Source organism: Crinia signifera, chromosome 1 (genome assembly GCF_055691185.1).
Source record: "Crinia signifera chromosome 1, ASM5569118v1, whole genome shotgun sequence".
NCBI lineage: Eukaryota > Metazoa > Chordata > Amphibia > Anura > Myobatrachidae > Crinia > Crinia signifera.
Window position 1 is genome coordinate 433,768,407 of NC_139217.1, and position 20,696 is coordinate 433,789,102.

The window sequence follows — 20,696 nt, forward strand, 5'->3', positions numbered from 1 at the left end:
TATTGAGCGTTTATTATTGTTGAACCATCTATTAATGCTCAACATCTGATGATCCATTAACATTAAACATACACATACCTGGACAGGAGGACTCAATTAAGTCAAAGACATACTGGCAATAATATAGCCATTATATGTGAGAAAAATATACTTAGTTATGGACATAAGGGATCTCATCTAGTAACGATATTAAAAGATACAGCTGCAACATATATCTATGTATTCTTTGTTTACCACATAAACGATAGTATTAATCCAGATGAGGTTACCATGGATACACACACAACCTAGACCTTAAATAATCACACAGGAATGAATCCCAGACATACTGCAGAGAGACGCATCATTTTTCGCGTACTCTGACAGGTTGATATGGCAACAATGCCGTCACCGAGGTACGTTCAGCAGAACCTTTCCGGACACCGTCCGAAGGTGTGGCTTCAACACGCAGCTTGTTTGGACCATGACACTCGATCACCGGTATTTAAAACCGGTCAGGACAAGGGTCAGGTTGGCCCTGAAGAAGCTAAAACTGCGAAGCGTGTGCCGGCTAACGGTGCACTTTGTTATTATTTTTCTTACTATGCATTTTGATTCTGTGTTCAACAGAGTGCTGTCCCTATAGCCCTTATAAGGGCTGAGACTTCAACGGCGTGTTGCATATACCTGATTGTGACTTCCCTGCTAAATTAGGTGGCACCATGCTTGATATTATTTCATAGGTGACCACATGATTCATTTACAGGGTTGCTGTTCCCTAATGCACGTCTGCTACAGGACACCCTGATCAGCAGGTTATAACGATACCAACACTGTTAAAACACACATCCCATTGAGGAAATATTGACTGTTAGTTGTCCGTGACACTGACCACATTATGCATGCATGTTTTCTGAATGAGCTCTGATATAACTATTGGGACACACAGAGTCATTAATTATAGTAAGGTCACATGACCAGTATACTGCAAGAGTTACAGATCTCTGCATCATTATTATTGCATGACTCTGCCACGCACTGCTTATAAGGGGTGCCGGACGGGATCCCGACAGTCATTTACCCGACGTCGGGATCCCGGCTGTTAAAACACCGACAGGCGGGTTCCCGACGGCCACCGGCTATTCTCCCTCGTGGGGGTCCACGACCCCCATAGAGGGAGAATAGAATAGGTAGCGCGTAGCGAGCCACCGTGCCCGCAGTGTGGCAAGCGCAGAGAGCCCGCAAGGGACTTTGTTGTGCTCGCCATGCTGTCTGAGTCCGGCCAGTCAGGATCCCGATGTCGGGCTAATGACTGTCGGGATCCCGACTGCCGGAACCCTATACCACACCCGTTAATAAGGGACACACATTTATGTGATTAGTAGAGACTTTCAGTGCAATATCTGCCCACCACCTTTGTTTTAACATTGTGTAAATTCCACTGTAAGCCTGTGGTTTTTTTTTTTTATGTTTTCGCAGCCTTTTAATGAATGTGAAATAAAGGTTATATTTTATATTTCTCTTGGTGCACCGATACACTAGGACATCTTTCTTTCCCAATCATCAGTCCACCAGACCGAGGTAGAAGCCTTTTTGCACAGACATGACTTTATGTAAGCAGCACCATGTTCTAGATTATGGCTGCCAACTTCAGTCCTTGCATATGGTTCTTGAGCAAAGCACAGAGTGAAGTGAGAGCCAAGCCACAAGTCAGCCATAATGAGGAACAATCAATCATGCATTGGGGTCTGCGTTTATAGCACATGCTAATGTACATGTGTTCTATACTTCATGATCCATTCCAGTTTGCAAATTACAAAGACATAACTCTAACTTATTGGACTTAAAACAAAACAAGACATGACTGATCATTTATGGGATACATAAAGCCTCAGCAACAGATTGGCTTTAAACTTGTAAAAAAAAAGGTGTAAAAATCAATATTATGTAGAAATTACTTTTGTATATTAACCTGCATTATTCAGTAAGAGCTTGACAACACGTTTATGGAATTACAGTGCAATTTTTACAATGTCTTCAAATAACATTAAGCACGCTGAGAGTTCTGCTGGGCATACATTACACAATGACCTGTCCAATCCGCTCAGATAATCAATGCAGAGATACAGATCAGAATGTGCAAGAAGCACCAAAACAGAGAGCGACATAACAGGAAGGAAAGAGGAACTGCTTGGGTTGTGACTGGTACAGGATGCTAGACTTAAAGCCCATACACACTGGGCGACTTTGATCTGGGAGCAGCTCAGTTTTGCTGTATAAGCTGCTTCCAGCTCAAAAGCCGCCCTGTGTGTATGGGGCAGCGATGAGCAGTGAGTGTGTAAGCGTGCTCCCGCATCATCGCTGGGCGCCACTGCTCATCTATTGGTATAACCAGCAGACGAGCGACGGAGTGGATGGCTTACCATAGCGTCCTGCTATGGAAAGTCATCCACCACCTGGGAAAATCGCTTAGACGGGCAGCAATTTTCCCCATCATCGGTCAGCATACATGGCGGGCAAAACGCCCAGTGTGTAAAAAAGTGCTCCTGATTATAAAGTATTATTTTGACACATAGTAATAGAATAATAAATAGAACAGTGTTGGGTACAACCATGTAAGATAGTGCACCAATAGTAGCCAGACCCTCTGGCTTTTTCTAGAATAGTTTTAGATAATCAATTCAAAATGTCTTATTGCATTTTCAAACGGTATAAAGACCCGGCCGCCGTATCTTCCCCAGGCAGGGTAGGATACCTATAGAAATCTATTGGCTTCTATCGCTGCCAGCCACAGACTCCACTAATCCTGTCCTGTCCTCCAGCCAACTCCTCCTTCGCTAGCAACATGTCACAGCAACAGGAGGCGCCGGGGACAGCCGCTGAAGCCAGGGATGTGACCTCCTGCACACCACATCACAGGTATCATAGGGGGCCTCCGTCACCACTTTGCGATGCTAGGTGCCTATGTTAGTACATATGCGCCAGCATCGCTGTGGTGCGGCGGCAATGTATTTTTGTATTAGTGCTTAGTGTGCATGGGGCTTGTTCAAACATTGGTAACATATTACTTATCATGAACTGGGGTAGATTCTATCAATCTGTTGGATCTATTGGATCTTGCCACTAGCATACAGAAGGTAACTAGAATGGGCAAACCTTGCTGGTTTTCAATTGCACTTTTATGAGTTGCAAGCGGTAAATATTTATTTATTTATTAACAGTTTCTTATATAGCGCAGCATATTCCGTTGCGCTTTACAAAGGGGACAGTGATACAACAAAACAGGGTATTTACAGACAGTCAAAATGCAGGAGGGCCCTGCTCGCAAGCTTACAATCTATAGATATAAACCACACAAAATGTTTGGGAGAGGACAATTTACCGAAAATCCCATCAGAAAGAGATATGTACAGTATTGTGTTTAAAGGTGCCGTTAATACACCTAGGGTGCGCCAAATAACTAGAATTAAAATCACTGTTGGTTGCAAACCTGTGAACGAGATCCTAATGCTCTCAGTAAAAGAGCAGTAGCTGATCAAGGAACAGAAACAAATACGTAAAACCAACATAAACCGATCAATAAAAAAATATATATATATATAAATACAAAAAAAAAAATGTCTGGAAGAAGCTACTTCCCATCAGTGACTGATGTGGAAGAGCTTAAATGCATACATCTACCTCATATACAGCAGTCACTGATTGGCAGCAGCCTCGAGCAGAGTTATTTTACTACTGAAAAAGGTAAAAGAAATCTACAATACAGACACAACAAAAGTTAATGAACAGATTAATCTAGTTAGCGGATTTTTTACTTTATTTCTCAAACACTTCTTGTCAGCACAACCGCAGAAGTTCTTAATTATCCATATGTCGCAGTGTTTCCTTTCAAGAAATGGAATGGTTCTTGTAGGGCCTTAATCCTGCAAGTTGCAGACAGTAGGCCTGTTACGGAAGAGTGTATGGGGTGAACTGGGCTGCGGTCCAAGTCTGGAGCAATATGCCATGTGTGCAGTACACACTATGTCTGACTTCTGACAGGGAGCTGGTTCTCCTCACAGGCAGAAAGGATCTCTCAGCCGCTCCATGGAATAAAGCAGCACACTAGACACTAGCCTATTTGCCACCTTTTGGGAACAAAAGGTCTATGTCTGTACATAGAGAGGTCAGTTTCTTAGGGAAATCTGCTGTTTCCACGTCATTGATTGCTCAATTAGCATCACATATGCAAACTGTTATTTACAGGAATGAAGCTGGCACCGGTATATTGTGGGTATGCACAATTTAGAGGGAGGTAGGGCAAGACTAAAATATTTTATTGCCCGTGACCCTGGCACGGGAGTGGGGTGAGTAGGCATGATTGTACCAGGAACAAGGCATTTCAATGCTTCATGCATGAACATGGCATCCAAAAAAACATGCATAGCCTAAATCGGGCAAGTCCAAACTATGGCCCTTCAGCTGTTGTGAAACTACAAGTCCCATCATGCCTTGCCACAGTTTTGCTATTAGGGAATGCTAAAGCTATGGCAAGGCATGCTGGGATGTGTAGTTTCACAACAGCTGGAGGGCCACAGTTTGGACATGCCTGCCCTATGGTGTGTACACACGAGTACAATCAGCATGAGATTTTGACAGTTTGGACATGCCTGGCCTAAATAATAGGTAGTACTGTGGTGTAACGGTTAGCTTGCCTATTCTCCCCAAGGCCCCATTTGTGTGGAGTTTGTATGTTCTTATTGTAATTACCTGGGTTTCCAGCAGGTGCTCTGGTTTCTTCCCACAACCCAAAAATATACCCTAGTGAATATTAAGTAGGGAATAGTGGGGCAGATGTATTAAGCCTTAACAAGAGATAAATGCAAGGGTGATAAAGAGAGATAAACGTCCAGCCAATCAGCTCCTTACTGACTTTTTTCAAACACAGGCTGTAACATGGCAGTTAGCAGGTGATTGGCTGGACGTTTATCTCTCCTTACCAACCTTGGATTTATCTTGTTAAAGCTTAATACATCTGCCCCATAGTTATGTAAGCAGGGCCATCACTAAGGGCTTGCAGGAAGAGTTGGTGCACAGGGTCAAGGTCTTGGGAATGGCACCATCGCCACCCCACGGCATCTGCATCTGTCCGAGGGATGCTCTGGAATGGCACCTGCATCAAGCATTCTATGGAACCGCCTGGACCGTTAGCATGAGTCTCTGGCAGTGAACTACTTCCCAGCTCCAGCAGTTCTGCCCCCTAAACTGTGATGTCACGACACACCATGGTGGTGGTGCTACTGGTACTGGGAAGGAGATCAATGCCCAGAGCATGACAACAGCACTCCGGGCAGTTCCAGAGGCTGCATGTTGCATGGATGGATGAAGGTGCCGTGGGTGCATTGCCACCTTGTAACAGCGCTGATTGCAAATTCCACTGGGGCAGGGACTGATGTGTATAGTCATTTATTCACTATAAAGTGCTGAAGAATTTATGTGCTCTGTATAAATAACAATAAATAAATAATGCTAAAGGTGGTGCTAAGAATTCAGTGTATCCATGTGCCAGGAAAAAGTGTGTTCCACCCAGAACCCGTGAAGGCAGCGCACATGAGTGTGAGATACTTTGGATAAGATCAATGAAAATGAAGGAAGGCAGCAGTCCCAGGAGTATATATAAAAAGCTAAAATTATTTTGGATCTGCTTTCCATTCGTTTTCTAGATCTTTCATGGAGGATAAGCAGCGCACCCTGCACCACACGATTGTGTCCGGTGGAAAATTCTAAATCAACTGTAATCATTGTTTCTTTAATACTCCCGAAAAATGACTTGAACAAATGCCTCCACCCCTTATTGTCTCAGTTATGCCACCTAGAGCAATTGGTCTCAATGCTTCTCTGTAATGCTGGGTACTCACTCTCCGATCTGCATGATCGATAGGCACCACAGTGATGATGAGAAAATGTCTCTCTTACACGAAGCTTACATTCATACGCATTATACCAGACACATAAAAGATATATTTTAACCCGAACTTCACATCACTCAAGCAATCCAGAGATATTGCTCACACATCTGCTTACTTGATCCAATTTTGTATCCTCATATCTCGGTTTCTTTCATAAGATCCATAATCCTGTGAGAAACACCTGGTATTTCTCACTGACCATCAAATTATTTCTCCTACTGTACCTTTGAAAATAAAAGTCCATCTAAACTGACTTATTTCCTCCACAGACCGCCAAAGATTGGGTAGGCGCTGATGTCAGCTGCCACTCCAAGCAGGCATTGGCCCATCTGCATTCCCAGGGGAACGCCCAGCGTTTTCACGGGGATGCCTATAAACGCTGGGCATGCTCCTGCTCTGGGCCAGTGTCTGCCACCCAGTGGCGTAACTATAGTCCCGCAGCCCCCGCGGTGGCGGGGAGGCGCTAGGCAGGTGTGGGCGCCTAGGGGGTCTGCGGGACTATAGTTACCACCTGGTCCCGGGCTCCCGACTCCTGCCCTCCCCCTCCTTACCCCATTGCCGCCGGCGCCGCTGCCTCTAACCCGACACGCAGATCTGTGTCGGGTGACGGGCGGTCCCCGGCTCCGGCTGCAGTGCTAATATAATAAGAGACACTCGGAAAATGGCTGCCCCCATAATGCTGTATGGGGGCAGCCATTTTCCGAGTGTCTGTTATTATATTAGCACTGCAGCCGGAGCCGGGGACCGCCCGTCACCCGACACAGATCTGCGTGTCGGGTTAGAGGCAGAAGCGCCGGCGGCAATGGGGACGGGTAAGGAGGGGGTTAATATTTCGGGGGGGGCGCCCGAAATGTCCGGCGGGGGGGCGCAAAAAAAGTAGTTACGCCTCTGCTGCCACCCCCACCTGTGGGAACACTTCGGCAAGCGTGATTCTCGACGAAGACATTAGCACAGGCGTCTGTACAGGTGTATGTAAAATAGTGTACAGGCAGTACTATTTTTCTGGAAAAATAGGTCCAGGAACTCCAGGTCTGGAGGCGGATCAATTAAATAGAAATATATATATACACACAATAGAGAGAGTGACAGAGAGATAGATCTATATATTGTATTTAGAAACAAAGGCACTCACAGGTGACTTTAAAATACAACTTACTGTATCTTATGGAAAGTAGATTTTCAGTTCCTGATGATGCCATATTTAATTAGAGGTTAAGGAACGGAGTTACCACTGGTTCCTGCTGAAAAGTAGCACTGTGTACAGGTGTATGTAAAATACCCCTCCACCATTAAAACCGGGACTAATTTGGCCTCGTCCGATCACTTTATCTCTCTCCAAGCCTTGGTACACAGACTTCTAAATATCTCTTTATGGCTAAAAGAACAGTGTTTGATTGAATTTTTTTTTTTTTTTTTAAATCTCTATTTATATACATCGCAAAATATTATGGCGTCCAAAACATTGCAATACAGTATGCATATATGCTGACATAACAATAAAAGTGTATAAAAGCGATACATTTCTCTATGCAGTCAGAAAAAAAAAAAAAAGATCAGACATATATAACTAATATTGGTTACAGATAAATTTAAGTGAATTGTGCTTTATACTCACTTTCGTTTATTTTCCAGACAATTATCTTTATTTTTTTTATTATTTTGTACTGTAAACGATTTAAAGGGGATACGATCAGACCATGGACTGTTAAAAAGTTTATTGAAGCTTAAGAAGAAACATTGATGATAAAAGTCTGGTGAGGGGTGCCGAGACTATAGGAGAAGTAGAATTATGAACGGTGATCTCGTGATACCATACGATCGTATAAACTGTGAGTTACTTTAGGAAGTCCTGTATAAAAGAACTGCAATCATTTTACAGGCACACTTAACACTCTCAAATCGTTATTTTGGCATTTCTTTAATCAACTGAACAAACGAATATAAAACTCTGGAGTCAGGTTAAAAAAAAAAAAGAAAAAAAAAAAAGAGGAAAGTGAGTACATTAAGGGCAGAATGCTAGAAGCTAGACAGGAAGTTTTAGGAGTGCAGACTCCTGGGATTTGTCCTGTCCTATAATTAATTGTAAAACAACCCGTTCTCTGTTAGCGGTAATTAAAACAATGCTGCAATTTAACCTCTCTCCAGAGGTCTACTGGCTGGAGGTGTTCAGCCCATTAGGAGAAATGTCACGACGACACCTAACATTAGAAATATAGCTCGTTCCAGCCGGTACTTGTACAATGCGTTGAGATCAGGGTTTCAAGAGAGCGGAACTTTCTAGACAACTGTAAATTTGACATTTCTTAACTTGCGTTTTAACCTGTCAACATTTCTGGCATAACTATGGAAAACCAGAGTGTTTCCGTCATTAGCATAAGGGAAAAGCTGAGCATTTTATGTTACAGCTGAAGCAAACCAGGTCTTCGACTCTTCATTATGTCATGGTCATCGCTCGCCACCTAGAGGACTGTTTGGCATGGGTGGCCGTAAGAAATTTCAAACTTGACAATATAACTAATAAACAGAGAGCAAGCAAAGGAAAAAAATGGAGAGATTTATCAAAGCCTGGAAGTGGAGGGAGCCAATCAGCCTGTAATGCTGTGTACTCACGCTTCGATTCAGGGTCATTTTCGATTCAATTTGGAATATATATATATTTATTTCGATCTAGCAGATTGAAAGCGGTCCCATGCTGCTCAATGCAGCATCCCCCTCCCTCCCCCTCGCACCGTCCGTCACTCCCACCTCCGGCAGTCGATACTGAATCTGTATCGACGGCCGCCAGATCGAAGCATTTCTACACCCCTTAACATGGCAGTTAGAAGCGGATTAGTTAGTACTTTCTCAGTGGTGCCCAAAGAGACCGGGTAAGCCTTTTTTTACATGGCTAAACACAGTCTGTTTTGGTACCGCGCGATCGCTCGTCACTTCAGACCAGTGCTGCAAGCCGAAATGTCGCAACAATTGAATGCTCTGTCGGCACCATCTTGTGGCTGCTAGCATGATAAACAATGTATTTCTCACCTTGAAGTTGTTTATGTACAATGGCTTAGGTTATGTAAATGGAAACAATATCTGCCCTTGTAAATGCGCGTAGCTTCAAATTATAGTACACATGGTTGCTTTGTAGCATGACAGTTCTGCACATGTAAAGCTGGCCATATACTAGGGCAACTTCTCCCCTCAGAAGTCGCCTGCGATCCCCCCCTTGAGCTGCCTGGGACCTTCCCGGATGGCAGGATCTCATGCGATACATCATATGCGGCCCTTTGGCATACGATATATCGCAGGTGTTCCCAGCCAAGCCTTCCTGGCTTGGCTGTGACCCTGCGAATTTCTTCGGGGCAGGTGCGATGCAATTTGGAAGCCTTTTTATGCGACGGATCGTCACAATTGCATAAAAAATGGCCAAATTCCATGTATATTGTCTAGTACAGGGGTAGCCAACTCCAGTCCTCGAGAGCTACCAACAGTTCACGTTTTCTTGCTCACCTCACAGGTGCACACGTTACTGACCAACACATTTTAAAATAGCTAAATCCTTCACTTTTGATTCTGTGAGGAGACCTGGAAAACGTTAACTGTTGGTAGCTCTCCAGGACTGGAGTTGGCTACCCCTGGTCTAATATATGGGGTACTTGTTTCCTATCTGGGCGCCCACTAAGTTAATTGCGCACCATGCTATTCTCCGTAGAGAAATCGGATCGCATCGTACACATACACGATATTGAACGATGCGATGCGATCCGATTCGATTTCCCATAGGAAACAATGTTAAATGGCTCAATTTAGCCAAATTATCATAGGAACAATAGTAAATGGGCCAAAAACACCCCTGAACATTGAAATGTCCCCCCAAAAGTAGTTGACGCCACCCCGCCATCAACGTGAACCCGAAGCGTGGCGAGCGCAGCGAGCCCGCGAGGGGCGGCGGTACGCGTCCTCCGACCTTTTCATGCCCTACTATCCACGTCGGCGTGGAGTGAGAATAGAATAGTGTGGCGAGCGCAGCGAGCCACCGAGCCCGAAGCGTGGCGAGCCCCGCGAGGGGACGCGGATACCTTCACAGGTAAACGCGTCCCTTCGCGGGCTTCCCAGGTGTCCGCGTCGCCCGCGAGGGGACGCGTATAACTGTGAAGGTATCCGCGTCCCCTCGCGGGGCTCGCTGCGCTCGCCACGCTTCGGGCTCGGTGGCTCGCTGCGCTCGCCACACTATTCTATTCTCACTCCACGCCGACGTGGATAGTAGGGCATGAAAAGGTCGGAGGACGCGTACCGCCGCCCCTCGCGGGCTCGCTGCGCTCGCCACGCTTCGGGTTCACGTTGATGGCGGGGTGGCGTAAACTACTTTTGGGGGGACATTTCAATGTTCAGGGGTGTTTTTGGCCCATTTACTATTGTTCCTATGAGAATTTGGCTAAATTGAGCCATTTCACATTGTTTCCTATGGGAAATCGAATCGGATCGCATCGCATCGTTCAATATCGTGTGTGTGTACGATGCGATGCGATCCGATTTCATTACGGTGCCGTACATAGAAAACCTGGGCGCCCAGATAGGAAACAAGTACCCTCTATGGGCACCTTAAGCTCTAAAGACTTGGTGCAGCATGTATTATGCAGAATTAGATGTTCCATATGCATGTCTTACGTATAAGGAATTCAATTTTACAGCTTATTCTCTGCTTAGAACTGGGGAACTGAAGGAGCAATATTTATCCAATACAATTATAACTATTTAGTTTGTGACAAGGCGCGTTTGCTGGGAGAGTTATGCTGTGTACACATGGTCCAATTTCCTTTCCGATGTTGACGATATAGTGAACATCAGATCGGAATTGGATGCAGATCGCAAGGGTTTTAACCCTGGCGATCCCGATCCAATCCCGATGCGCGTTCACGTATGGCTGCCTTGTATATATAGTGCAGATCTGCACTATATAGTCAAGATTGGATGCAAATCGGATGTGCCTTAAGATCCTATCCACGATCCTATCTGATCGGATCGTGGATAGGATCTTAAGGCACATCTACCATGTGTACACACCATTAGTTCCATAACAACTTAAAAGCCTCAACCGAAGACTGATTGAACACATCTTCATTACCAAAGCAATCCAGATTACTTCTGTCCAAGGAAATCATTATACTCCTGGCATGAGAAGGAAGGGTAAACTATGTACCGTGTATTTATTTTGCACCAGTGTATCTGAAATAACCGCTGCTCTGAATAATGAGCGCTATTACATTCCGCTGTAAGTATCAGGCACTGTTTTGATGCCAAGAACTATAATGACTTACTCTTACAAGAAATAAACAAAGCAGAGAATAAATCAAGAGCGTAAAATTCTAGATGGCAGTTCAGAAACGCACACTGTATACCAAGCCCCCTTGCTGCTTACGAGGACGTTCGTCTGTGTTTTCTGTGTGTAAAGTTGGGAACTCACTACGCCACGTGTACCCAGCTGATATTGCTGGGCCAAGGCCCGACATATCGGATCAGAACATTTTACTGAATGATGGAATGATCACGGTTCCATTCTTAGCATATTCCAGGATGTATGTGGTATCCCGCGGCTGACTTCATATGCGACCACGGGCACCAGCATATTGGTTATACATACTGAACTATATGCCCCATATGTTGTTCCGATTCATCTGGAAATGACATATTGGGCTGATACTGTGCAGGGGCTGCAACCAACAGCAACCAGCCAGATGCCTGCTCTCATTTATAACTTGCAATGCATATTGCCATCTTGAATGTTATGAGCAAATTGACCGTTCAATTCATTTTATATAAAGAAAATGCTTGTTTGTTGATCAATGAAGAAAATATGAGAGACTATGACATAAGAGTAGAGTGGCCAACCCCAGGATCGGGATTGGCTGGATTTCTGGAATTTGGCCCTAAAATTGGCAAAAAGGACCAGCGCATAAGGCCGGCTGCTTCTGAACCCGGCTGTGCAACTCTGCGGCAGTGCGCAGCGTGACGTGATGTTAGAAGTAACACTGTACAGCCTGTCTGCCGCTCCGCTCCTGCCCATTTGTTAATGTGTGTCCAGCTCTCAGGCAGGAGACTGTACTAAGGCACTACAGGAGATGACCTAGGTACCTAACTGACGGAAATTGAAGTAAAAGCTACTAATTATCCTCTTAACTAAATACTCAGCACATTTATAATAAGAATAATAGTGTGATATAAGAACTCACTTTTGAAACATTTATGCAATGCTGCCAGAGCGGTGGTACCCGTTCACTGGCGCTCAGCAAGAGCTCCTACGGTAAGGGAATGGTGTCAGAGTGTAGACCTCTACATGCATATGGAGGATATATACTTCTCTGCGCTAGAAAAACGCTCCACATATGTATCCACCTGGCTACCGTGGCTTGAATTTAAAACCACAAATGAATACATGTCGCTAAATCCACCTGTCTGTACGTGACATACACTCCCTGGAGAATCATACAACTTTAGTCACTTGTTTCAGTAAATGTACCTTCATGCCTGTACTCAGCCCCTTGTCTTACCCTCCTCCCCCCCCCCCCCCCCACCTTTTACTCTTGTTTAAGAATTGTTGAGACTATGTTTTTTGCTAAATATTCAGCTTTCTGTTTGTGTCTATAAGATATATGTGAGACAAATAGTCCCATTACTTATCATTTCATACCTATGATATGCGAAATGCATGTACTTTTGTCTACCTTGTTACTTGAAAAATTTAAAATAAAGAATCTATAAAAAAAAAAAAAGAATAATAGTGTGTTCATTTAAGCACCCGCTATCTTTGAAAACCCATGCAGTTCCTCTTCCCTGCCTGGGGTGTTGCTGTCTGCTGTGGTGTTTCTAGCACAGGTCTGGTTTGCATATCAGTGCTGATATACAGACCACACTGTGCTAGAAGCACTGCAGCAGGCAGTGACACCCCAGGCAGGGAAGATCGTGGGTGCTAGAATGAATACTATAATATTTTTTTATTTATATAGTGCTCTTTCTCCAACAGTACTAAAGGCGCATTACATACATCAAAAACAAATGCACATAGTGCAGAAGATTTAAGTAATACAGCAATAGACTAGCTACACAGACATAAAAAAAAGAGTAAACATGACAATCAATCATAATCTGTCTGCAAATAAATCAGAAAACACAATTTATATAAAATGTAGCAAATTGATCTTACACTCTAGCCCAGTGGTCAGGGAACTCGGTCCTCATTACCCCACACAGTGCATGTTTTGCTGGTAACCCAGCAGGTGCACAGGTGTACTAATTACTCACAGACACATATGATAAGGTCCGCAGGTGGAGTTAATTATTTTACTTGTGATTCTGTGAGGAGACCTGCAAAACATGCACTGCGTGGGGTAATGAGGACCGAGTCCCCTGACCACTGCTCTAGCCAATGTTGACCTCGATGGACGCACGTCTATGTTCGGCATTAACTACGTAAAATGCTCATAGAACAGTCCCAACAAAAACATCAAAGCCAGGTATTGTTCATTCCATCCACAAGCGTACTAGATGCAGCAGCCATGTTGGGTGTATTACAAAGGTTACATTATGGGAGGTGAGCTATACAAGGCCACAAGGCATATATGGAAAAACTAGCACTTGTGTAGCAGGGTGACCAAGGCAACCATCTGGTTGGCAGGGAGTGCAATCAGTGGACTTGCACATCACAAGAGTTAAGGTGCCCATACACGCACCGATCCCAGTGTGCGTTCTGGGCTAAAATAGAATCGCCTTGCATGCAATGCGATGAAAAGCAAGTACAAAAAGTATGTGCAGCACATACTTTTTTGTACTGTGCGATGAGGTGCCACGGGAGCGCGCACCTCAAAGCCCAGATTGCACCGCCGGGATTGGTGCGTGTATGGGCACCTTAAGACATGGTGGGGCTGAAACGTGCTGTAAGAAGGAATCAATAAGAACTCCTTTGCAGGTAACTCATACCCCTTTTCCACCGAAAATCCTGGGTTTTTGCACATGAATGCGCACCAACCTGGGATTTCTGTCAGTGGAAATGGTGAGAAGGTAAGATTCACGGGACTCAAGCAGGGTTTCTAGTGGGTTAAACCCGGGTAACTAGTGGAGAAAACGGCTCTTACACAGATTTTTCAACCCGGGCAGGGGAGGATGGCCATTGTGCAGGTGCCTCCCGCCGCCTGCTCGCTTGCTGCCCTTCCATTGCTGAAGGCCCTTACCCTGCCAGTGAACGCATGTCATTTACGATCTCCCGCCCCTGCCCTTCCCCCCCAGTCACTGACTCCCGCTGCTAAACTCATGCCTATGCTTTAGTTTGGATTACCAAGACTATGAATTAATGGTTTAATAGGTCAGTTTTACAATTCTGTTTTACCAAGTTATTTATGGATTTGGATTTACTTTTACCATTGTGTTGTATTTTTAATGCTTGGATTTAGGAGTATGTTATCACGGATTCAGAACTGGTCGTTGGGCTGCGTACACTTGCAGCCTTGCTAGCAGGTCAGCGTCCCCCGCTTCCCCTCGCCAGCATGCGAGGTGATGTGTACGAGAACACATCCCCTCGCATGCAGCTGAAGGGGAGATAAATCATTTGATGGTCGGCGAATACGGGGCAGGCGCTGACGTTGTCATGTGACGTCAGGTGCCTGTCCCTAGCAGGCGTCGATTTACCTGTGTTTCCCTACAGCCGCCCTCTGCCCTCCCCTGTGAACGCCTCGACGATTGTGATACTTGCCGAAGGAGTTCACACAGGGAGGGTCTGCACATGCGCAGACCCCCCTGCATCAAATGATGGATAAAATCTCCATTGTACATAAGCTAAATGCTAGGCGTATGTGGTCTTTTTTTCAGGTTTTTTTCCCCATTACAATAGGTTAATAAATGAATAAATTACTCTAGACGCAAATTTGTTCTGTTTCCTAACCAAATAGAACAGTAATAAGCACAATATACAGTATTATTGGGGCTGTCTTACAGTTGAAAACAATTTTACTTCATATGCTAAATGTATGTAGTCACTATAGACATGTAATCTACAAGAAATCCAAATCATTGAGCACTAACTTAGAACGGTCATTTAGTGCCATCTACAGGTTCACATGAGAGCTACATAAAAAGTAAGCAGGTATTGTATACTTGTAAAAATGAGGGATGCGGGCCCGGTGGTTTTCAGCAAACGGAACCTGCCCAAACTTCCGCAATACTAGTGAATCCATGACGTGGTTCTGGGTTTTCAGCCAGACTGTATGTGAAAACGAGGCAAAACCTTATCGTCTGAACTAATTCGGATCTTGTGTGTTTTGTATTCGATAGAAGTCCCTCTGTTGGTAATTCTGGCTCCCTTTCTCCCCCCCCCCCCCCCCCCCCCCCCCCACAGGATGCTGTACTGGGAGCACACTAGACTGCAATCTATGATCCTTTATTGGAGCACACAGCCCAAATCGCCTAAATAGTACAGGGCAGTGTTTCATTAACCATTAACCCTTTATTGGTGCAGTCACATTAGTGCTGAGCATGTACAGTAACTGCCCGCTGTGCAGCCAGAGCTCCTAATACAGGGTCAGGATTAAAGGTGCCCATACACTAGTAAGATTTATCTTCAGATCTGGCTGGTTGGAACAAAAACATGGTTATGGATGAATGACAGTTTGTCAGTTTTCCAGCATTTCCAAGCTAATGGTCAACTGTCATTTGCGCTCAACCATAACCATGTGTTTGTTCCAACCAGACAGATCTGCAGATAAATCTGCGTGTGTATGGCCACCTTAACTCTTTATTACTGTGAGACTGAAGCGCAGGGAGAAAAGAGATGCCACTTCATATTTTTTTTAATGTAATTTATTCACTGCTCTGTATGCCCCAGGGGATCGCATCACATCGCACCTCCCGCAAAATCGCATGTGATTTTATAGGGTGTGTGATGCCATTACATTAACTATACAATAATATGATTGAATGACATATAAAGAGGTTTTAGGCACCCCCCCCCCAACTATCCACGCCACCCCGAAGCGTGGCGAGCGCAGTGAGCCCCGCGAGGGGCGGCGGAATGCATCCTCCAACCTTTTCATACCCCCACTATCCACATCGGCGTAGAGTTGATTTTATATAGTGTGGCGAGCGCAGCGAGCCCTGCAAGTAATCCCCTGCGCTCACCACGCTTCGGGCTCGGTGGCTCGCTGCGTTCGCCACACTATATAAAATCAACTCAAAAAGGAGTGGCGTGGATAGTTGGGGGGGGGGGTGCCTAAAACATCATTGTATGTCATACAATGATATTATTGTATAGCTAAATGTAATGGCATCGCACACCCTATAAAATCGTATGCGATTTTGCGGGAGGTGCAATGCGATGCGATCCCCTGGGGCATACAGAGCAGTGAATAAATTACATTTAAAAAATCGCATTGCACGGCACTAAAATGGCCCGTGCGTTGCAAAGCGACTTTCCTACGCAGAATAGCCCACTAAGCAATTTGCTTAGTGGGCGCCCTGCTAGGAAACAAGTACCGTTAAAAGTTGCCATGGAAATGGGCGACAACTTTTTCAGCGTTTTTGGCGTCTATGTCGACATGCGCACCGTATTAGTATACCGCTCAGCACACTATTATAGTCTTCTTTTATGTCCTATCGGATCATAGTAAGAGAAAAATCAAATAAGAAAAATAGGAAAAGTCTCTTGTTCCTGAAAAGCACAATTTTGGTTGAAGCCATGACACATGAACCTGTGCTGTGAGTAAGGGACGAGCACACACTGTAAAAGTGCATAACAGCAGAGTGCAGTTTACAGATAATGGTCCACTCATGCTTTATGTCTTACAGCCAACTATGATTTCCAACAGCCCTTCACAAAACAAGCGCTTTACCCCCTGTACCACAAAACACCATTTAATTTGCCCTTTTTAGAAACCCATCAGCAACCCCTGTAGATTAAATACAAAACCTTCCAACCCACAAGTGCATGAGACGGACCTCATACAACTTGTCCGTTTAGAGGGATTCTGCTGCTAACCAGATGCTGGATACGCCAATTCTCCAACAGTAACGACATTCCCCTCATCGCATGCACACTAAAAGCTGGCTATGGAATAGAATTACTAAGACGTTACCTGCGGCTGCTTTTCTTCTCCACCGGCTCCTCTGCAGGTTTTACCGGCAGCTTTGTGCTTTTAATGGTGTCTTTTTTCAGTTTGCTGGATATACGATCTTTCATCTGATGTTTCTCATCGCTGTCCATCTCATCTGCATCATCATCATCTTCTTCACTTGTACTTTCCTGACAATGAAAAACAAATGATGCCTGAGCAATGCATGGCAGAAGAAAGGGTAAAACAACAATAGCACAGGAATGGGAAAGATGTGGCTCTCAAGAAGACTCAAGGATATACAGTAAGCCTAGAGGCCAGTGTTGTCCCAGTGTGTCTGTAAGTGCGCGTTGGTCAGTCTGCTATTCTCAATACATATTCTTCCAGCAAGGAATATAGTGCACTCGGCCACCAACAATCACTCTACTATAGGCCAGTAGTGGCGTTCCTGTTCTATAGACCGGCGATCAACGCACCTGCAGCTCCATGCGGCACAAAAGCATATTTCTGCCAGCACCCTCCAATATCTACTGCAGCCCCTGTGTTGTTATTCACAGAAGCCATCTCTAGAGCGTTCTATGACATTTACATGACATCGGTTTGTGGAGTGCCAACATCTGTGAGAGATGTGCAAAATATCCACTAAAAATGCTGCCTCCTCACCTGCCCCTGAAGATGCGCCCCCCCATCTGACGTCAGCAACACGACTTACTGCTGAGTCGCTGTGGGGGCTAAAAGTCGCAAATGCCGGGTCACTCCCGGGACAGACCAGTGTCCAAATCCTGGGTGGGACCCGATATTAGCGATGTAAAATGGGTATTAGTAAGTAAAACAGTCATTTTGCTTCCAGGCCACACATTTGATTGGTCATATCTTCCATAAGGTACACTCTAGATCAGTGTTTTTCAATCACTGTGCCATGGCACACCAGTGTGCCTTGAACTGTTCTCAAGTGTGCCCCCAGATCTAGAGATGCCCAAACCAGGTTACAGCCACCACCAGTAGAACTGTTATTTACTGGTCTTTTCTTTTCATGTAAAGGGACAATGTATTTCATTTTTGTTACCTGTGGGGACCAGCGTGATTGTTTTTTTTTATTTGGGGGCCAATAGGTTTGTTTTTTTCCCTGTGGGGGGCCAATGTGTTTTGCTCTGTGCGGATCTCATAGCTTATCTTGGCAATTTTAAGATCTTATTTAGTGTGCTCTTGGTTGTCGCCCCCTGTGGTATATTCCAGAAGTGCCAGTCTGGCCCTGCAAGGGTAGATGTATCAAGCCTTAGAGAGCGATAAAGTGGAGTAGATGTCCAAAAAAAACCAATCACCTAATTGTCATTTCAAAGACAAACCATGATAAATGACCATTTACCTGGCAATCTATTCCCTTCTGCGACTTCTATAATATATATTTGAAACTTTATGGTGCCACCAAAAAGTAAATCACCAACAACTTATGTAGCTACTTGGTGCGTTTATATTAAAAGTACAAGTGGTCCCTTTTCCCTGCTAAAACTTGTTTTTTTGTACATATGAATGTCCTACTGATCAAATAAGAGCAATTAAATAAAACATATCATTTCTATAGTAACTATGGCAACCACAACATGTTTCACACTTACCTCATCACTGTCGCTGCCAGACTGCGCTGGGACTTCCGTGCTGCAATTGAGATTTACAGTAAATCAATTTGTATTGTTGGTAGATATGAAATATAAAATGTCATCTGAGGTGGACAAAATTATATGGAAAAACATTTGTGCAAAAGATTTTATTTGTATTTTTGAATAGGAGTTAAGCCAGAAAGTAGAAATATATGCCAGGAAACTAAGGGGTATATTCAATTGATGTCCGATCCATTCCGAAATTCTTTTGATGGAATGGATTCAACATGGTCTATTCAAAGCAGCGGTCAAATCCGGATGTCGCATTTGGCCATTGATTGTTTCTAACCCGGATGACGCGGGGACCGGGTGAGAACAGTGGAGGGAGGAGCCACTCGGGAGGAGTCGAGAGCTGGGATGGGTGAGCTGCTCTCACATGGCCCAGCTCCAGGACAGGTGAGCATGGCGGGCGGGTACGGGAGGCAGCGGACGGGAGGATGGCGCCGTGTAAGCTGCTCACCTGGCGCAGTCATCACTGCCTCAATCCGACATCTTTTCATGTTGGATTGAGATTGCTGGAAACATGGCCAAAACCTTCGGTTTTTGGCTGCGTTTCCATCAGAAGTAAGTGGATTTGCAGCTATTCCGCCAAGCCACCCGATTTTGGGCAAGTCGGAACATTCCGACCTATTGGAAAAAAAAAAAGCTAGCCTTGAATAGGTCGGAACCCCTTCCGACCTATTCTAGTTTAAAACTGCCGTCTTTTCGGCAATACCGCAGTTTCGAAATCAATTGAATACAGGTTGAGTATCCCGTATCCAAAATGCTCGGGACCAGGAGGATTTTGGATAATGGATTATTCCGTATTTCAGAATATTTTAATGATGTATTTTGAAGTATCTTGCATTTATGCTGTATAAACACATCAAACACATGAAATGAACACAAATATATTTTATTTGATCAAAAAACAAGGTTTCAAAACATGAAACTAAATTTGTGTACTATCTCAGACATTGAATTTGAATGCCAAGCAATCATTGTCTTGTACTTATATAGTGCCAGTTACATATCATGTCATCAGGAGTGATGTTACAAATGTCCCCAGTGAGTTTTTAGCAAAAAAAAATATTTTTTTTCACTTTCTGGAATGTATGGTTTTCGGAATAATTTGGATAACGGATATTCGGATACGGGATACTCAACCTGTATATGCCTGAGAATTTAGTTGTGAAACTACTGTAGCTTTGACATAACCATTCCAGCAGGTGGGTTTAAACTGATAATATTTCACTAGAAGGATGAAAGGCAGGAGAGGAAATAAATAGCCGATAATTACATAGGATGACGGTAAGCATTATACTTATATAATATTTAGGTCATATTTAATGTATTATCTAAGTCACTGGAAATAGTTACCAGATAACACCTCACTGCTATTTATTACATGCAGTATACAGACAATGCCATTTTCTATAATACATATATAATACACAATGCTTATGCTGTATTTAATTATGCACCATTTATTTTGATGCAAAATATCAAAATAAACTGTAAGCCATATTAGATGCACTAGGCCATGGAGAGTAATAAGGTACCAGCCAATCAACTCCTGTGGTGTAACGATTTGAAAAATGACAGTTTATCATTTTCCACTTTATCACTCTCATATGGTGCCCACACAAGCACCGATTTCAGTGCTATGCGTTTTTGGCTGTACAATGGTTCTTTACAATTTTTCTGCCAGAATTAAGCATGACCCGATGTGATGGTTATTTTGCTGTCTGCGATGCGATGCTGTGCGATTTAAGCACATTTTTTCACTGGCTTTTTCTGACCTTTATTTTGTTCGAGTTCACATGTTTTAAACCTGCAATAAAGTTGTTGATAACAATTTGTATGTTGAAAAATAGTAGTCTGAGGTACTTTATTTCCCAAAAAAAACAAAAAACCATCGTATAGCATCGGCTCGTATGCCTGTATAATGCTGAGCCCGATGCTATGCGATAATGTCCAAAAAAGTACCTGCTGCACATACTTTTTTGGACATCCAAAATCGGTCCCCGGGAACGCGCATAGCAAAGCATCGCGTC

At 44.1% G+C, this 20,696-nt stretch overlaps 1 protein-coding gene across 1 annotated transcript in view; it reads right to left on the reverse strand.

The window, feature by feature from the left end:
* Nucleotides 1-20,696, reverse strand: part of CWC27 (CWC27 spliceosome associated cyclophilin) — a 251,153-nt gene that overhangs the window by 146,128 nt on the left and 84,329 nt on the right. The window contains exons 9-10 of the mRNA XM_083153032.1: nucleotides 18,619-18,658; nucleotides 17,027-17,193 (exon numbers count right to left, since the gene is read on the reverse strand). Coding sequence (XP_083009158.1) covers nucleotides 17,027-17,193; nucleotides 18,619-18,658 — 207 coding nt within the window. The remainder of the gene's footprint in view (nucleotides 1-17,026; nucleotides 17,194-18,618; nucleotides 18,659-20,696) is intronic.